This window comes from Crotalus tigris, unplaced genomic scaffold, assembly GCF_016545835.1.
Source record: "Crotalus tigris isolate CLP2741 ecotype Arizona unplaced genomic scaffold, ASM1654583v1 scf7180000024382.2542628, whole genome shotgun sequence".
Lineage (NCBI taxonomy): Eukaryota > Metazoa > Chordata > Lepidosauria > Squamata > Viperidae > Crotalus > Crotalus tigris.
In genome coordinates, this window is record NW_024100552.1 from 770,300 (window position 1) to 783,877 (window position 13,578).

At 33.9% G+C, this 13,578-nt stretch overlaps 1 protein-coding gene across 2 annotated transcripts in view; it reads left to right on the plus strand.

The window, feature by feature from the left end:
• CABLES1 (Cdk5 and Abl enzyme substrate 1) overlaps window positions 1-13,578 on the plus strand; it is a 50,094-nt gene that overhangs the window by 25,749 nt on the left and 10,767 nt on the right. Inside the window, exons 3-7 of one of the 2 annotated variants that reach the window (XM_039328540.1) lie at window positions 1,881-1,973; window positions 5,351-5,428; window positions 11,011-11,113; window positions 11,434-11,590; window positions 12,256-12,359. In XM_039328540.1, the coding sequence (XP_039184474.1) occupies window positions 1,881-1,973; window positions 5,351-5,428; window positions 11,011-11,113; window positions 11,434-11,590; window positions 12,256-12,359 (535 nt within the window). The remainder of the gene's footprint in view (window positions 1-1,880; window positions 1,974-5,350; window positions 5,429-11,010; window positions 11,114-11,433; window positions 11,591-12,255; window positions 12,360-13,578) is intronic. The other variant, XM_039328541.1, reaches the window with a different exon arrangement.

Below are 13,578 nucleotides of genomic sequence, written 5' to 3' on the forward strand. Positions count from 1 at the left end.
GCAAAAAGAATCACCAGTTGAAAAATTTGAAATGGCCACTTCTCTTAGTTCCTTTGAAAAATGCATAACTATTGTTATGTAACTCCCCGTATCATCTTTATGGGCTTAAGTTTATCAATTCATTATTTTTTAAACTGAACTGAAAAGGTTTGTCTTTTCTGTCTTCTAAAGCAAAAACACAAATGACAAAATGTACCACTTTCCTAGTAGTAAAATATTAGTGCACAATTACAAAAATGTATGTGACTGCACGTTCACAAGAATATTAAAAATATCATTATACATTATTCAAATACATGTATAGATGGCAAAAGAAATAGTGTTTAATATTTCATATCATTTATTTAAGCAATATTTCCAGTAGTGTTTTGTTCACAGTGAGGTATCTTTTAATTGGAACCCATTGCGATTGCCAAAAGCAATAGGAAGATGTTACAAGGACAGCAAATTAGAATTATGGAAATAAGCATAATTAGCAGTATAAAATCTCCAGAAGGGATATGCAGTTTATATATTGTTTTGTGTATCTTGTGATCAGTTGTGGTTCAAATGCATGAACTCAGGACTAATATCCACATCAGTGCCAAATTACGTATTAAAATGCAGTAGTATTAGTCTTTTCTCTTAAACTTTTTTCTTTTTACTGAAAAACAGCAAAATAGTTAGCAAAATAGTTTCCAGTTTCTCTTAAATAGACAAAAATAAGAGATGCTAACAGCTAACTACTTTTCTTACAGTTCAGCAGTTTGTAGTTCCATTTGTATAAAAATCTGGATATGTAAAAATCCACATCAATAATGCTTATTATTGTTTAAATAAACACAATTTATTTAAAAGTAATACATTTTATAAAATATAAAAAAGTTAAGTATTGCATAAATTTCAGCTATTTATTTATCAAATTTATATAGCTACCCATTTCACAAAATGTTACTCTGAGCAGAGTCCCATAAGTCCCATAACTTTTCCCATAGCTGTTTTCTCCCTTCCCCAACTCCTCAATACAGAAAACACAGAGCATTTTGAGTAAAAGTATTGCCATTTGGAATGTTGATAGGAAAATAACTAATTTTAGTTGTCCACTGGATCGTGTAAATGCTTGTCTTTAATTATTTTAGGTCTGTAATTTCCTGTTCTTAAGATAGGAGTCTTTCCTCCGAAAGACATTTCCTTTTCATCCTACAAAAATAAACTAGTTTGTCCAGAAATTAACAATCCCACTTCCAAGAATATTGTTTTTACTAAGCCCCAATACACACACACACACACACACACACACACACACACACACACACACACAAAAACAGCTTTGGATGGGTGGTTATTCATTAATAAGCAACATATTGTGTAACATTTTCTTTAAAAGAAAGGAGTTTTTTGCTGTTATCTTGGTTTTAAAATGAATGTTATAATTAGTATTCTTTATATCATCATACCCCCTAAGATATCAACTCTATTGCATTTCTGAGATATTGTTGGCCAAGGAAAAACAAAAAAAGGAGGCAGAAACAATATTTGGAAAATCTCATGTGTCTAGAATTGTTTATATGAGCCAGAATTTCACCCCCAAATATTTTGAAACCATACTTTAAGATGCATAATCAGAAAATTCTTGTGTGAGAAAAAAAATGCTGTGTTCTTTTGCAATCAGCCTTCTTATTGACAGCTACAGCATATTCCAAGAAGTTTTATATTTCATTTTTAAATACATTGTTTTATGTTTTTAATGTAACTTTTTTTATTTCTACACTCTGTTATTGGTATAAATTCATTAATTTTAATAGGGAAGGAGTAACTTGAATAATTGCATCCTTGTTTTTGTGCTAAGAGATTCAGCTATACAGAACGAATTTATTTTTTTCAACATCATTATTTTTTAGATGCCGGACTCTGTCAGGCTCACCCAGACCAAAGAACTTTAAGAAGATTCATTTCATCAAGAACATGCGGCAGAATGATACAAGAAGTGGCAGGTATTTTTCAGGAAAAATGCCATATAATTGGAATAACACATGAATAGAGGAAATGAGAACATATTATTTATTTGAGGGGGGGTATATAGAAGTGGGATTCTAAATTCAGAACTGTACATTTTTCATATGGAAGAACTCTGCAGATAAAATCCTCAAGCAAATTGATGGAGAATTATTTATGTATGCTGATCAGCAAGTTGAGCTACATGTTTTAAAAAAATGTTGTTGTGCTTGCTCCTATGAACTAGAAAGCATGCTTTCTCTGTTATGAACATTGCCTTCTGGAATAACATTGCCCCAGAGATTTTGGCCGCCACGACCCTGCTAATCTTTAGATAATCTTTTGAAAATGGCATTTTCCCCAAGCACCCAGACAGGTTGGTTTTGTGCTCATTGTATGTATAATCTGCCTTGCTTATAGTACATTGTTTGCCTTGTTCTATGTAACTCTATTTCATATTAGCTCACTTGTGTTTTAGTTATTGCATTGGTTTTAATAGTATATTGCCCATAATCCATGCTGAGTGGGTCAACTTATAGAAATCTAAATTATAAATAATGTACATTTTATCTGCCTGTCTATCCAGATGTATTGAAGCACAAAATATAACATTTCCAACCATCATGGCTACTCCTTTGTTGGTTGGGAATTTGAGGAATTCTTAACCCAGTTAACTGCAGAATACTAACCTGAGAGTAATGGTTTAAAATCTTCTGTTCTGTATTCCATCCATAGAACAAGTGAGCCGGAGAGTTTTATTTGCGGCAAATATCTGCAACAGATACTGAGGTCTCTTCATGCAGTTTCAACAACTATAAATGCTCGTTAGTCTTTATCAATACAATCTATTTACCGAAGGTTGTAGCTGTGCTAATCTCTTCTGTACATGAACAAGTTTGATTCATAGTAATATGAAGATTAAATCTTTGTATGAAATCAAGCTTACTATTTTGATAGCCCTAGGTATCCACTAATAAGAGATATTTACAGGAGTACAAGATGATAGGCATCATTATTCTCAATAACACTTTGATAGGTTTGCATGGTCTACAACATAATAAAAACAGAAGTAATAAAATCCTATGGTTTACAGTTGAACCAGGAAGTATAACAGGCAATGGAACTCTTCAATGCAGTAGGGAATAGTCAACAGTTGTCTTGAAGCTTACTGCTGATTTCAGTGATTGAGCAATAGCAACTTATTGAAGTTGAAGACTGGGAAATGAAACCTGAGCACACTGTGCCTGGAATAATTGTGCAAAAAATGTGTGTCTCTTATTTTGTGCTTGAGAAATTGTGAAATTGATAGGATAAATGACCATCTAACTTATTTGATGGTGTACAAATGCATACTGGGCATACAAGAGGAGAAGATGTCTTACAAACATTTGGTTTCAATGCTAAAATATCTCTGAATAATTGAATGGCTTGAAGTCAGTCAGCAGTGACTTCCAAAACCTTAGAAATAAGGAATTGTATTTATGAAATCTGCTTCTTCATTTTATCCATTTGTATTGCCAGTTTGCTGCAAGATAGACTTCAGTACATGACTAACAACGGAAGGTCTTTAATTTAGAAGCATTATTTCACAATGAGACTAGAGCATTTGTTATATAATAACATGGCAGACTGGTTTCTATGAAGAAAGATTGTTTTCCTGTCTAGTCCAGCATGGTTGGTTTTGATTGCCAGAGTTTCTTATAGTGAACTATTTCTCTTTCCCTACTATTTGATTTTCCTACTCCTTACTACCACATTCACAGCAGTATTTCTATTGTATGCATCTTTAAGATAAAGATTCCTTAAAATCCTTTCCTATGGTCAACTGCTTCTAATAAGTAAGGCTAGTGTAATACCTTGGGTTTCTTTTGTTAACTTCAGTTAGATATTGAACTTTGTTATGAGTTAGCATAGTACCGTTCAAAAAACTCAAACAGTAGGTAGTAGGGAGATTCTTACTCTTTATTCTCATCCAATCACTGGACAGTTTTTGCAGTCCAGATGTGATGATCATAGTCATGAACACTTTAATTAAAAATGATATGACCAGTCTCTTGATTGCTGTCCTTGCATTTTGCTTTATGCTTTTTCCACTCTTCTTGCAATTAAAATATGTAGTTCATGATCAGCAGTGCTGAGTAATACCAAGTTAACTAAAGGGTGAATGAAAGTTCAGTGTTAATGCTTCCTTAAGTACAATTCCTGTGGATTAAATGAACATTCCTAAAAGGTTAGCATCTAACTTAGCAGTCATTCTGTGTAGTAATTTACTATAGTGCCACCTGTGTACTCAGTTAGAAACTTTGCAAAATTTCATTGCATACTTTGATACTAGATTGCATAGTTTGAACAGGCTAGAATATCAGACTATTGTTGTAAGTTTAATGTCTTCTAAATTGTAGTACTTTTATTTTATTTTTTGAAAGAAAACAGAAAATAGTGAAGCCATCTGTTTGATGTTAGATTTGGTAGCTGTTAAATATCTGTACTGTCATCTGCTCAGCAGGATTTACCTATTGTTATCTTTATGAACACGAGCAGAAAAAATCATTTATTTCTCAAACATGTCTGGCACAGCATTTTGCTTTAAAAAAGATAATCAGCTGTCACATTAGTAGCTTCCTGTGGATTACCTTGTCAGATATTTAAACATAATTAAAGAGACAAAAATATGACAGCTAGAGTGGGGGTTTTGCTGACAATTTTATGGAGACCTGACCCAAGGCCAAGTCCTTACTTTCTTATCTTTCTTATCTCCTGTCCAGTCTGTACTTTCATTGTTTCTTAGACATAGCATTTTTAAAGCTTGTGTTAATAATGTTTACAGTATTCTGTTCTGCATTGGTTGTGCTTGTTTGAAATACAGAGAACAGGCCTCCTTTTCTCCCACTAATGATATAATTAATGCTGCACTCTTTCAAAGGACTGGCTGCCCCTTCCAAAAGGAGATGATAAGCTGTCCTTGTGTTTTATAAATTCAGATGCTTGGATTTGCATCTGATGTTATTAAATGAGGAGGGAAAGATGGATTTTGACATTTGAAAATTCTTTGTCCACAGCAAAATAATAGACAGGAATTGTGATCATGCAGGAGTTAAAGTGTTGTATCAGATCCTGTGAGGGCCAAGTTCATAATCATCCTCAGCCTTGGAAGTTCACTTGGTGATTTGAGCTATCCCTAAGGCTAACCTACCTCACAGGATTTTACTTTGGGGAAACCTGGAGGAAGGAATGGCATGTAGAGTACATAGAGCAAAAACAGGAATAGTAAGGTAACATGAAAGAAAAAGAAGAGTGAGAAGTAGGTTTATGAGACCATTCTGAATTGCTGGATATTCTACTTTAGATCATATCCTTTATCTTGTTTGCCTTCTAGAATAGTCCTTATTAGTGGCAGAAGATCCTTCTGCAGCATATTTTCAGTGCTGCCATATCGGGATTGTAGCCATGTTGGGTATGTATACTTTTTCATAGTTTTTTTTTTTTTTGAGCATACATTAAGTGTGACTTGCAATATGGATGCCGCAGCTGTCATTTCAGGAAAAGGATACCTTAACTTAATAATAACCTCTGCTCAGCTGAAAATTGTTGAAGACCTGCTTATTCTCCCAGGCTTTGGGGATCTCCAGTTTGGTTTGGTTTTGTGGGTTGGTTCTTTGTCTTTGGTCTTCTAGTTGTATTTTTTTTAATTAGTTGGTTTTTAGCTGTAAGACATCCAGAGTAATTTGAGAGTCAGGCAGCCTATAAATTTGAATAAATATATAAATAAAGTTTGTTCTTGATGGAAAACATCTACAGATATAATTACTTTTCAGCATTTGGAATTTGCCTCCTTAGAAATAGACCCATTGAAATCAAACAAGAAATAGTGATGTGCTAAGATTAGAAATGAATTACCTTTGTCACAGTTCTCTTCTTACTCTTCAGTAGAAGAACATTAAGAACAACAATTCAACAAGGGGTTATATTGCAGGGTAAAAGTATTCTCTATATTAAACATACTTTAATAAACATAAATATAGAACAGATGTTTTTCAGGCATTTTATTGTTTTTTCTTTTTCTTCTAAAACTATATATGCTGTAGCACATAGGATGAATAGAGATTAATAAGAAACTCAGTATTAGCCTCTGTTTCCTAAAGATTTTGAAGCCAAATTAGTTAGAACTACAATTTGACAATAATTGCTCTCTTTTTTAATAAGATGAGGTAGATTAAAAATGAGATATAAAGTCTAATCAGTACTGGTATAACATGACTGGCTATCATGTGAACTTTGATACAGTTGTTGAAAAGAGCAGCTGGTTCTGTGTTGAGTTAGCATATACCACATGCTCCGTGGAAAAGTAGATATCACCCCACTGGGATTGGCCTAACCCACGCACGCCAGCAGAGGAGGCGTGCTGTGGGCCCCATCACTCAGGGAATTCCAGCTGGTGGGGTTGAGGAGAAGAGCCTTCTCTGCATGGCTCCTGCCCTTTGGAACAACTTAACCTCTGAGGTGAGATCACCTCCCACTCTTCTGACTTTTCTGGAAGGACCTGAACACCTGGCTCTGCCAGATGGATAGGGGCCCCCACGGGACAGCTTCACACTAGAGGTGGTTGATGATGAGAGGTGATCCCACTTACCGCCCCCCCACATCCTGCTTCCTCTTTTAACTATAATTCCATTTTTCATTGTAATTTCCATTTTTATTGTTTTAAAAATATTTATTTTTTATTATTTTAATGCTTTTACTGCTGTAAACTGCCCAGAGTTGCTTCAAAATGAGATGGGTGGCAAATAAATTTAATAAATAAAATAAATAATAAATAAAGCCAAACAATCGATAAGTAAAAAAGGTGCAGTTAAAGGTACAGGAACTAGGTACTTGTATGATGCATACTAAAAGGGAAGTTGTTCTGACTGCAAATCATCTTCTAGTCAAATTGTAAATACTGTTAACTGCTTTTTTGCATTTAATTGCTAATTATTACAGTGAAAAAAGCTATTAACTAGGAATGAAAGTAGAAGCTAATAATTATTAGGACTGAAGATTTTAGAGGAGTAATTTAAGATTTCTTTGCTTTAGAAGATTGATCATTAATGATAATAATATCTCAGAGCAACTACTAGCTTTAGAAGAATGATGCTTCTCAATCCTGCAACAGAAAAGGACATAATGTACTTATATAGGTAGTCCTTGATTTAAGACTGGTCGTTTAGCAACTGTTGAAATTACCACAGACCTTCTCAGGGCCTCAGCACTAATGACCCAGATTCAAGCTCGCCCACAGTCATGTGATCACATTTTAGGCACCCATCATGGCCAATTACCATGGGACAACTCACCACAGGACAATTCAAAGCTGTATTAATTGTTTCATTTAGTTTTATTATTAGTAACTACGCTTTCATCAAAATTATTGTAACTCTTGTATTTATGGATTAATTTTTTATTATATTATTATTGACCACAGTTCTCTTGAAATTAATGTAACTTTTATATTTGTTCAATTGTCCTGGGGCAAGTTGCCCTGCGGCTAGTTGGCTGTGGCAAGTTGGCCATGGTGAGTTGTCCCATTGTGTGCAAGGATAGCCTTCATGTAATGCTATATACATGTACATGAGAGAAAGGGAGAAGGGAAACACAAAAATATTGATTTGTTTTTTTTTACTATGGACTGATTTATCCTCAATGCTAATCCATATTTTTTGAACAGTGTTTTTTTTCACATCACACCGATGTGTTCTCTCTAATCTAGAATTTTGTTGGTTATTATTATTTTAAAAATAATATGTTGAAATCACACAACCCATGGAAGACATGCAGTTGAATTTAACTTTCAATAGCACAGTGGTACCTCGGTACTTGATTGCTTCAGAAGTCATTGAATTTGGTATAGATGCATTTTGATGAGAAATTGTTGTTCTAGTACTTGTTGTTTGGTACTTGACACACTGCAATAGGAAAAGGGGGAAGGCCGCAGAGAATGGACAGGAAGTCAGCCATGCTGGAAAGGTCGCTGACATAGGAAAAGGGACAGACAGAAAGTCCTTCCTGGCCAAAATAACTGGTCATATGGTAAGTCGTGTGGTTGGTTTGGCACTTGTTTTTACTATTCATTGCGCTTCCCAGAACCAATTAACAATGAGTACCGAGGTAGCACTGTATATAACAGAAAGAACATATTTATAAACATGAACTTTCTTGTATAAGTAAAGAGATAAATTGAAGGATTGAACTGAAAAAAATGCACCTGATTTTCTAACCCTGTATCCAGATGACAGAATAAAACATATGTTTGAACAATTTTATTGCCTTGCACTTTTAGCCACCACTGCTCTTCCTTCTCCAATTTGCTCTTCAAGCCTTCTCTATTTCTAGTCATAAAGATAGAAGACCACATCATACTATATTGTATAGGAAACATTCCCTTATGATGAATTGGCATTCTTGCCCTAAAATCTTAGTAATAATTCTGGTTGGCTGTTTGATGTTGTGATGTTGTTTGTAAATAGATCACTGATAATCTGAATTCATATTATGAAGAAGAATCTTGATAAAATAGGGTGAAAACAGAACATACTAAAGAATTTCAGAAACTCTAAAAATATTGGCAATGAGAGGAAGACTATTAGAAAGATGAACTAGGTCTTAATTTTTGACTCAGCAGTGTTTATTAAAGAATATTTAACAACGTTCTGATAAATTACTCCTGTTGCAAGCATTTACATCTAATTCAAGAAAAGATAAAATATAAATACAAGTTTGTACCACTGTTTCACAATTAAAATTTTAAAAATGAAAGCAAAATGGACACACTTTAACATGAGGTATATTTTAATCAGAATGGAAATAAATGTGATGCAGTGTTTCTCCCTGAGTTCAAATGTTACAAAATTAAGAGAAACATTAATCTCCAGCAATCCAATCACCAGGTATTCTGTTAGAAACGAGGTGGTTTATACATTTTTCACAAAATGAATTTTTCTTTAAGAAGCCACTCTTCAGAAAATACTGGAGAATAAATAAATAATGAATAATAAATTCTTAACTTCTTCCAGATAAGTTGTTACTGTCTTGTGACTTCCTTCTATTGTATTTACTTGGTTAACTTTTTGAATTGTGAGGGCAGCAGTTTTTTGTGTGATAAGTAAAATTATGAGTTATTTCACATGGTTTCAAGTACATGGTTGTTTTAATGTTAATGTTATCTAGAATTCCTACCATGAATGCCTAATAATGTTTGTTTATAGCATAAATTAGTGCTTCCAAGCTTCTCCTAAATGAAATAAAAGGGAAAAAAATCTTACATAAAGTAAACTACATATTCAGCTAAGAGATATGAAAGTAATACTATGGCCTCCTAAAAGTAATTTAGGGGAACAAGGACAAAACATGTGGTATTTTAGTCAAATGAAATGAATGAGGTATGAAGTAGTCTCAGAAGGGGGACATTTTTATTAGACGCAAAAAGAAGTGTTTACTATTCCCTCGTGTGTGGTTTTTCCTCCAACAGTAATTGCCAGCATCTTTTATCACAATAATGATAAAATGGTTTAGATCAAGATCTATTTTTCAAGTATACCATAAAATCTGATGACAGTAGAACATTTAAAGTGTGATTTTCAAGGAAAGGATCTATCTATGGGCATATTAAGAACTCCTCTATGTCAGTTACCTAATGAAGCTGTTTTGTAACACAAAACTAAGGTTAAGGAGGCCTTAATTAACCAAAAAACCCCACTCCCCTTTAATTAAGTTCTTTTCATTATATCTCATTCAGTGGCTTGATTTGTGCTAAGGTAAAGTTTGCCTTATCAGTAAGCTGGCTTTATATATCATACAAAACAGTAAATCATGACTTTTAACCTTATTTATATATTGAATTTATTTGCTGCCCATCTCATAGCAAATGAGTCTGGGCATTTAATTGAATTTGCACAGAACACTAAGCAAAATAAAATAGTTCACAACCTGGTTTAGCCCAGGGGTAGGCAACCTTGGCTCTTTTATGACTCGTGGACTTCAACTCCCAGAATTCCTGAGCCAGCCAAGCTGGCTCAGGAATTCTGGGAGTTGAAGTTCACGAGTCATAAAAGAGCCAAGGTTGCCTACCCCTGGTTTAGCCTGATCTGTGAACCCAATCAATATATACTCACTCCTCTGACCATAGATACATACTGTAAGTATCATCAGCCAGCAACAATATAGCAAATTGGCTATGTGCTTTGATGTCACAGCACAAGCTCTGTCCTTTCATACTTGCATCACAATGTTGCACAAAGGGGTGGAGTTGGCATTCTAGTCATTTGTTTCCTTGTGCTTTGAGGATTCCCATGTATAGATAGCCCCATTTATTCCAATAAAAGAGAATATCCATATGCACAAAGGAATTTTTTATGAGTGTTTGCTATTTCTTCAGCTAAATGGAAAATATTTGTGAATAGAACTACATCCACACAATACAGTTCCTAAATTCATAACAATTTTTAGAAGAATTCATGGTTATGGTATTGATATGTAACAGGATTTCTTTGGGGTTTTTTTAAAGTTTTTTTTATTTTGTAAAAATAAATCATTTTCCATTTTCAAGTACATAATGAAACATTTAGGAAAAATACTGCAAATATGTAGACATATTACTGTTTTTTTGCTGTTGTTTGTTTCTTTTGCATCTTAATCTATAACTTGCACAAATTTAATCTATTTAACCCACTAAAATTACTATAACTTGGTGGCAAAAAACAAAATGACCAAGATATAGTAGCAAAGTGCTACAAGTATTTATTTATTGTAACTCCATGTTGTCATCTGGAGGTAGCAGACGTTATGAATGGCAGTTGTGGATTAATAGATTCTATATTTCTTCCAAACATTTCCTGACCTTGACTGAAATTTTACATGAATTTGAAGATATTTTATTGCATTCTTTATCTTCCTCATTTTTCTCTTGCACAAAACTATAGAAGTAACAAACAGGATCATTTTCAAATTCAGCATTTCCACATAATTCTAAAAACTATATTCATCGCTGATTTTATTTCACAGAGATATGAAAACAGAAGGTGGAAGGCAATGTCATTCTACTGCAGGTGTTTGCTTGAAAGATATAGTTGGCCTTGAAGGTGTGGAATTAGGAGCTAATGGAAAGGTATGGGTACTTATTCTTCAAAATATAATATCTGAAATCATAAACTACATTCAAATTACTATCTTTGGAGAAATGAGTGGTTATTACTAAACAACATTATATTATTCAGTTCATTTGTAAATTTATGCTAAAATCATTAATCCTCTTCAAGAGGGAGTAAGCTTCACTGCATTTAATTGAATTTACTGCTAACTATTGATATAGTCAAGTTGAATTGTGTAGAAGTATGTTTCTATAAATAGCTTCCTGTTCATCTTCAATAAATAGCTTCCTGTTCATCTTCTCTCAACTTGAATATTTTTTCTTTTCTTCTTGATTAGACTGTTTCTTATACCCAGTTTCTCTTTCCAACCAATGCATTGGGGGCACGGAGAAACACGATAGACTCGACCTCATCCTTTTCACAATTTCGTAATGCAAGCCATCGTAGCCTTTCATTGGGAAGAGCTAATAGCACCCAAGGGAGCATTGATACAGGTAGCCTATTAACAGTACGTGCACATGTGGTCTAATTGGCCATTTATGAACTTATGTGACAAAGCTAACTTTGAAGACATTCTACATGTCTCATGCATTGTGTTTTTTCTCTGTTATACTATGAAATCAAATCATGAATCTTGCAAGAGCTGTTCATATTGATGGGATGCCTTGCTTTAGCATATGGCCAAAAGCTAACACATTTTGTGACTAAGCAACTTTGCTCATTTAGATGCTCACTCAATGCAGCAAAGCTATTTGTAGATCAAGCATTTCACTAATATTATACAGTCTCCAGTAAATTTATTTTCCACAAACACGATGTGAAAAAATAGTTTTGTTAGCCTCTACATTGATCTAATAATAGAGCTGATATGAAATTCATGGTTTATCATTTAGGAAGCCTTCTTTTTCCGATTTACATCATGTTATTTTTTTTTTTACTTAACATTTCTTGTACCTATTTATCCACTGATCTACTTCAGCTCTTTCCTAAATTGTTATTGGAAACTATATCAGCTTTATACCCTAGCTCACCCCATTTAGTATTAAAGCTTTCAGATACAAAAATGAAGGCAGGCAATATTATATAATTTGACTATCCATTTGACTGCTGTTGTTTTAGGTCTCATGCAGTTGCTTCTTTTTATTAATAATCTTCATAGGCAGTGAGTTGGGAGATTATACTGAATACAACCCTGATCTTCTAGATGATCCTCAGTGGCCATGTGGAAAGCACAAGCGGGTGCTGATATTTCCTTCCTATATGGTGAGTATAATAGTAACGTGACAGATAGTTACATTTCAGTTATAATAATTGGTCATACTTCTGGTTTTTATATGGCTTGATTACTATTATGTCATCTCTGGGTAACAAATTATTATGATTGTATTGAAATTGGAATAGCACTTGTAGATCTGTGTTCACAATGAAAGAAAAGGACAGTGAAATATCACTTGATTTTTCTTCATGCTTCAGCAACATCAAGTGTGACTTAATACATTTTTATGGCATTGCTGCCCTCCTGTTTTCTTATATACCCTCCATTACTCTTGAGATACTGCTTTTCTGTTTATAGGCATCTTGTAATATTTCATATTTCAACATCCATTTAGATTTCAGAAAATTGTGCTGCTGCCAAGAGTTATAACTCACCATTCTTTAAAAGAAAAACAATCAATAATGCTGATATTGAGAGCTGGTTCATATGATATTCCAGCAAATCATACCATATAGTTGCAAACTGAACATCCAACACTATACATAGGCCTAATTGTGATATTGAATCATTTCATTGTAGCTACTATTACGTGCACTATGTGTAGATCTCTTTGTATAAGCAGTTATAAAACTAACTTAAATTGTTTAGCTTTCTAGTCATCAGCCATCAGGAGCAGACTTTGAGGGTGTATAAGTGAAAGAAAACTGCAGGGTTAAGGAGAAAAAAAAATCTTGCACAAGGAGATTTCGACTAGCACGACAACGGATTCTGCTCATTGTATAACAAAAAGCCAAAATAATCTGCAACACTGAGGAGAATACAGTTATTTTAATTGATACATTTCAGAAGGGTGCTGAACTGAGAATGGCCCTTGTGTCAGCATGGAACAGTTTGTTCCCTGCGTGCTGAAATCTGGTTTGTAATTAAGCAGTCATTTGTTGGCAGGCTTATGTCATTATAGCTTGGCAGCTGCAGCCTTGTAAAATTGTTCTCTTTCATGGGTGAGGACAGACACATGCACACATACATGGGATGGATCGAAGTAGAGTATACAAAATGGTCTGACATAGTGGTGTAAACCAGCTTTTGTACAATGTATTCAAACATCCCACTCTTGCACTCTTGTTTTTGTAGTTTTTGTTCTAGTCTGAGGAGTAGAATTATGCTGACAGTCTAGGGACATAATTAACAAAATCGGGACTGAGAATTTGGCAAAAAACTCCACAAAATTTTAAAATTTGAGGCATTTCAATTTATTCAAAGAAA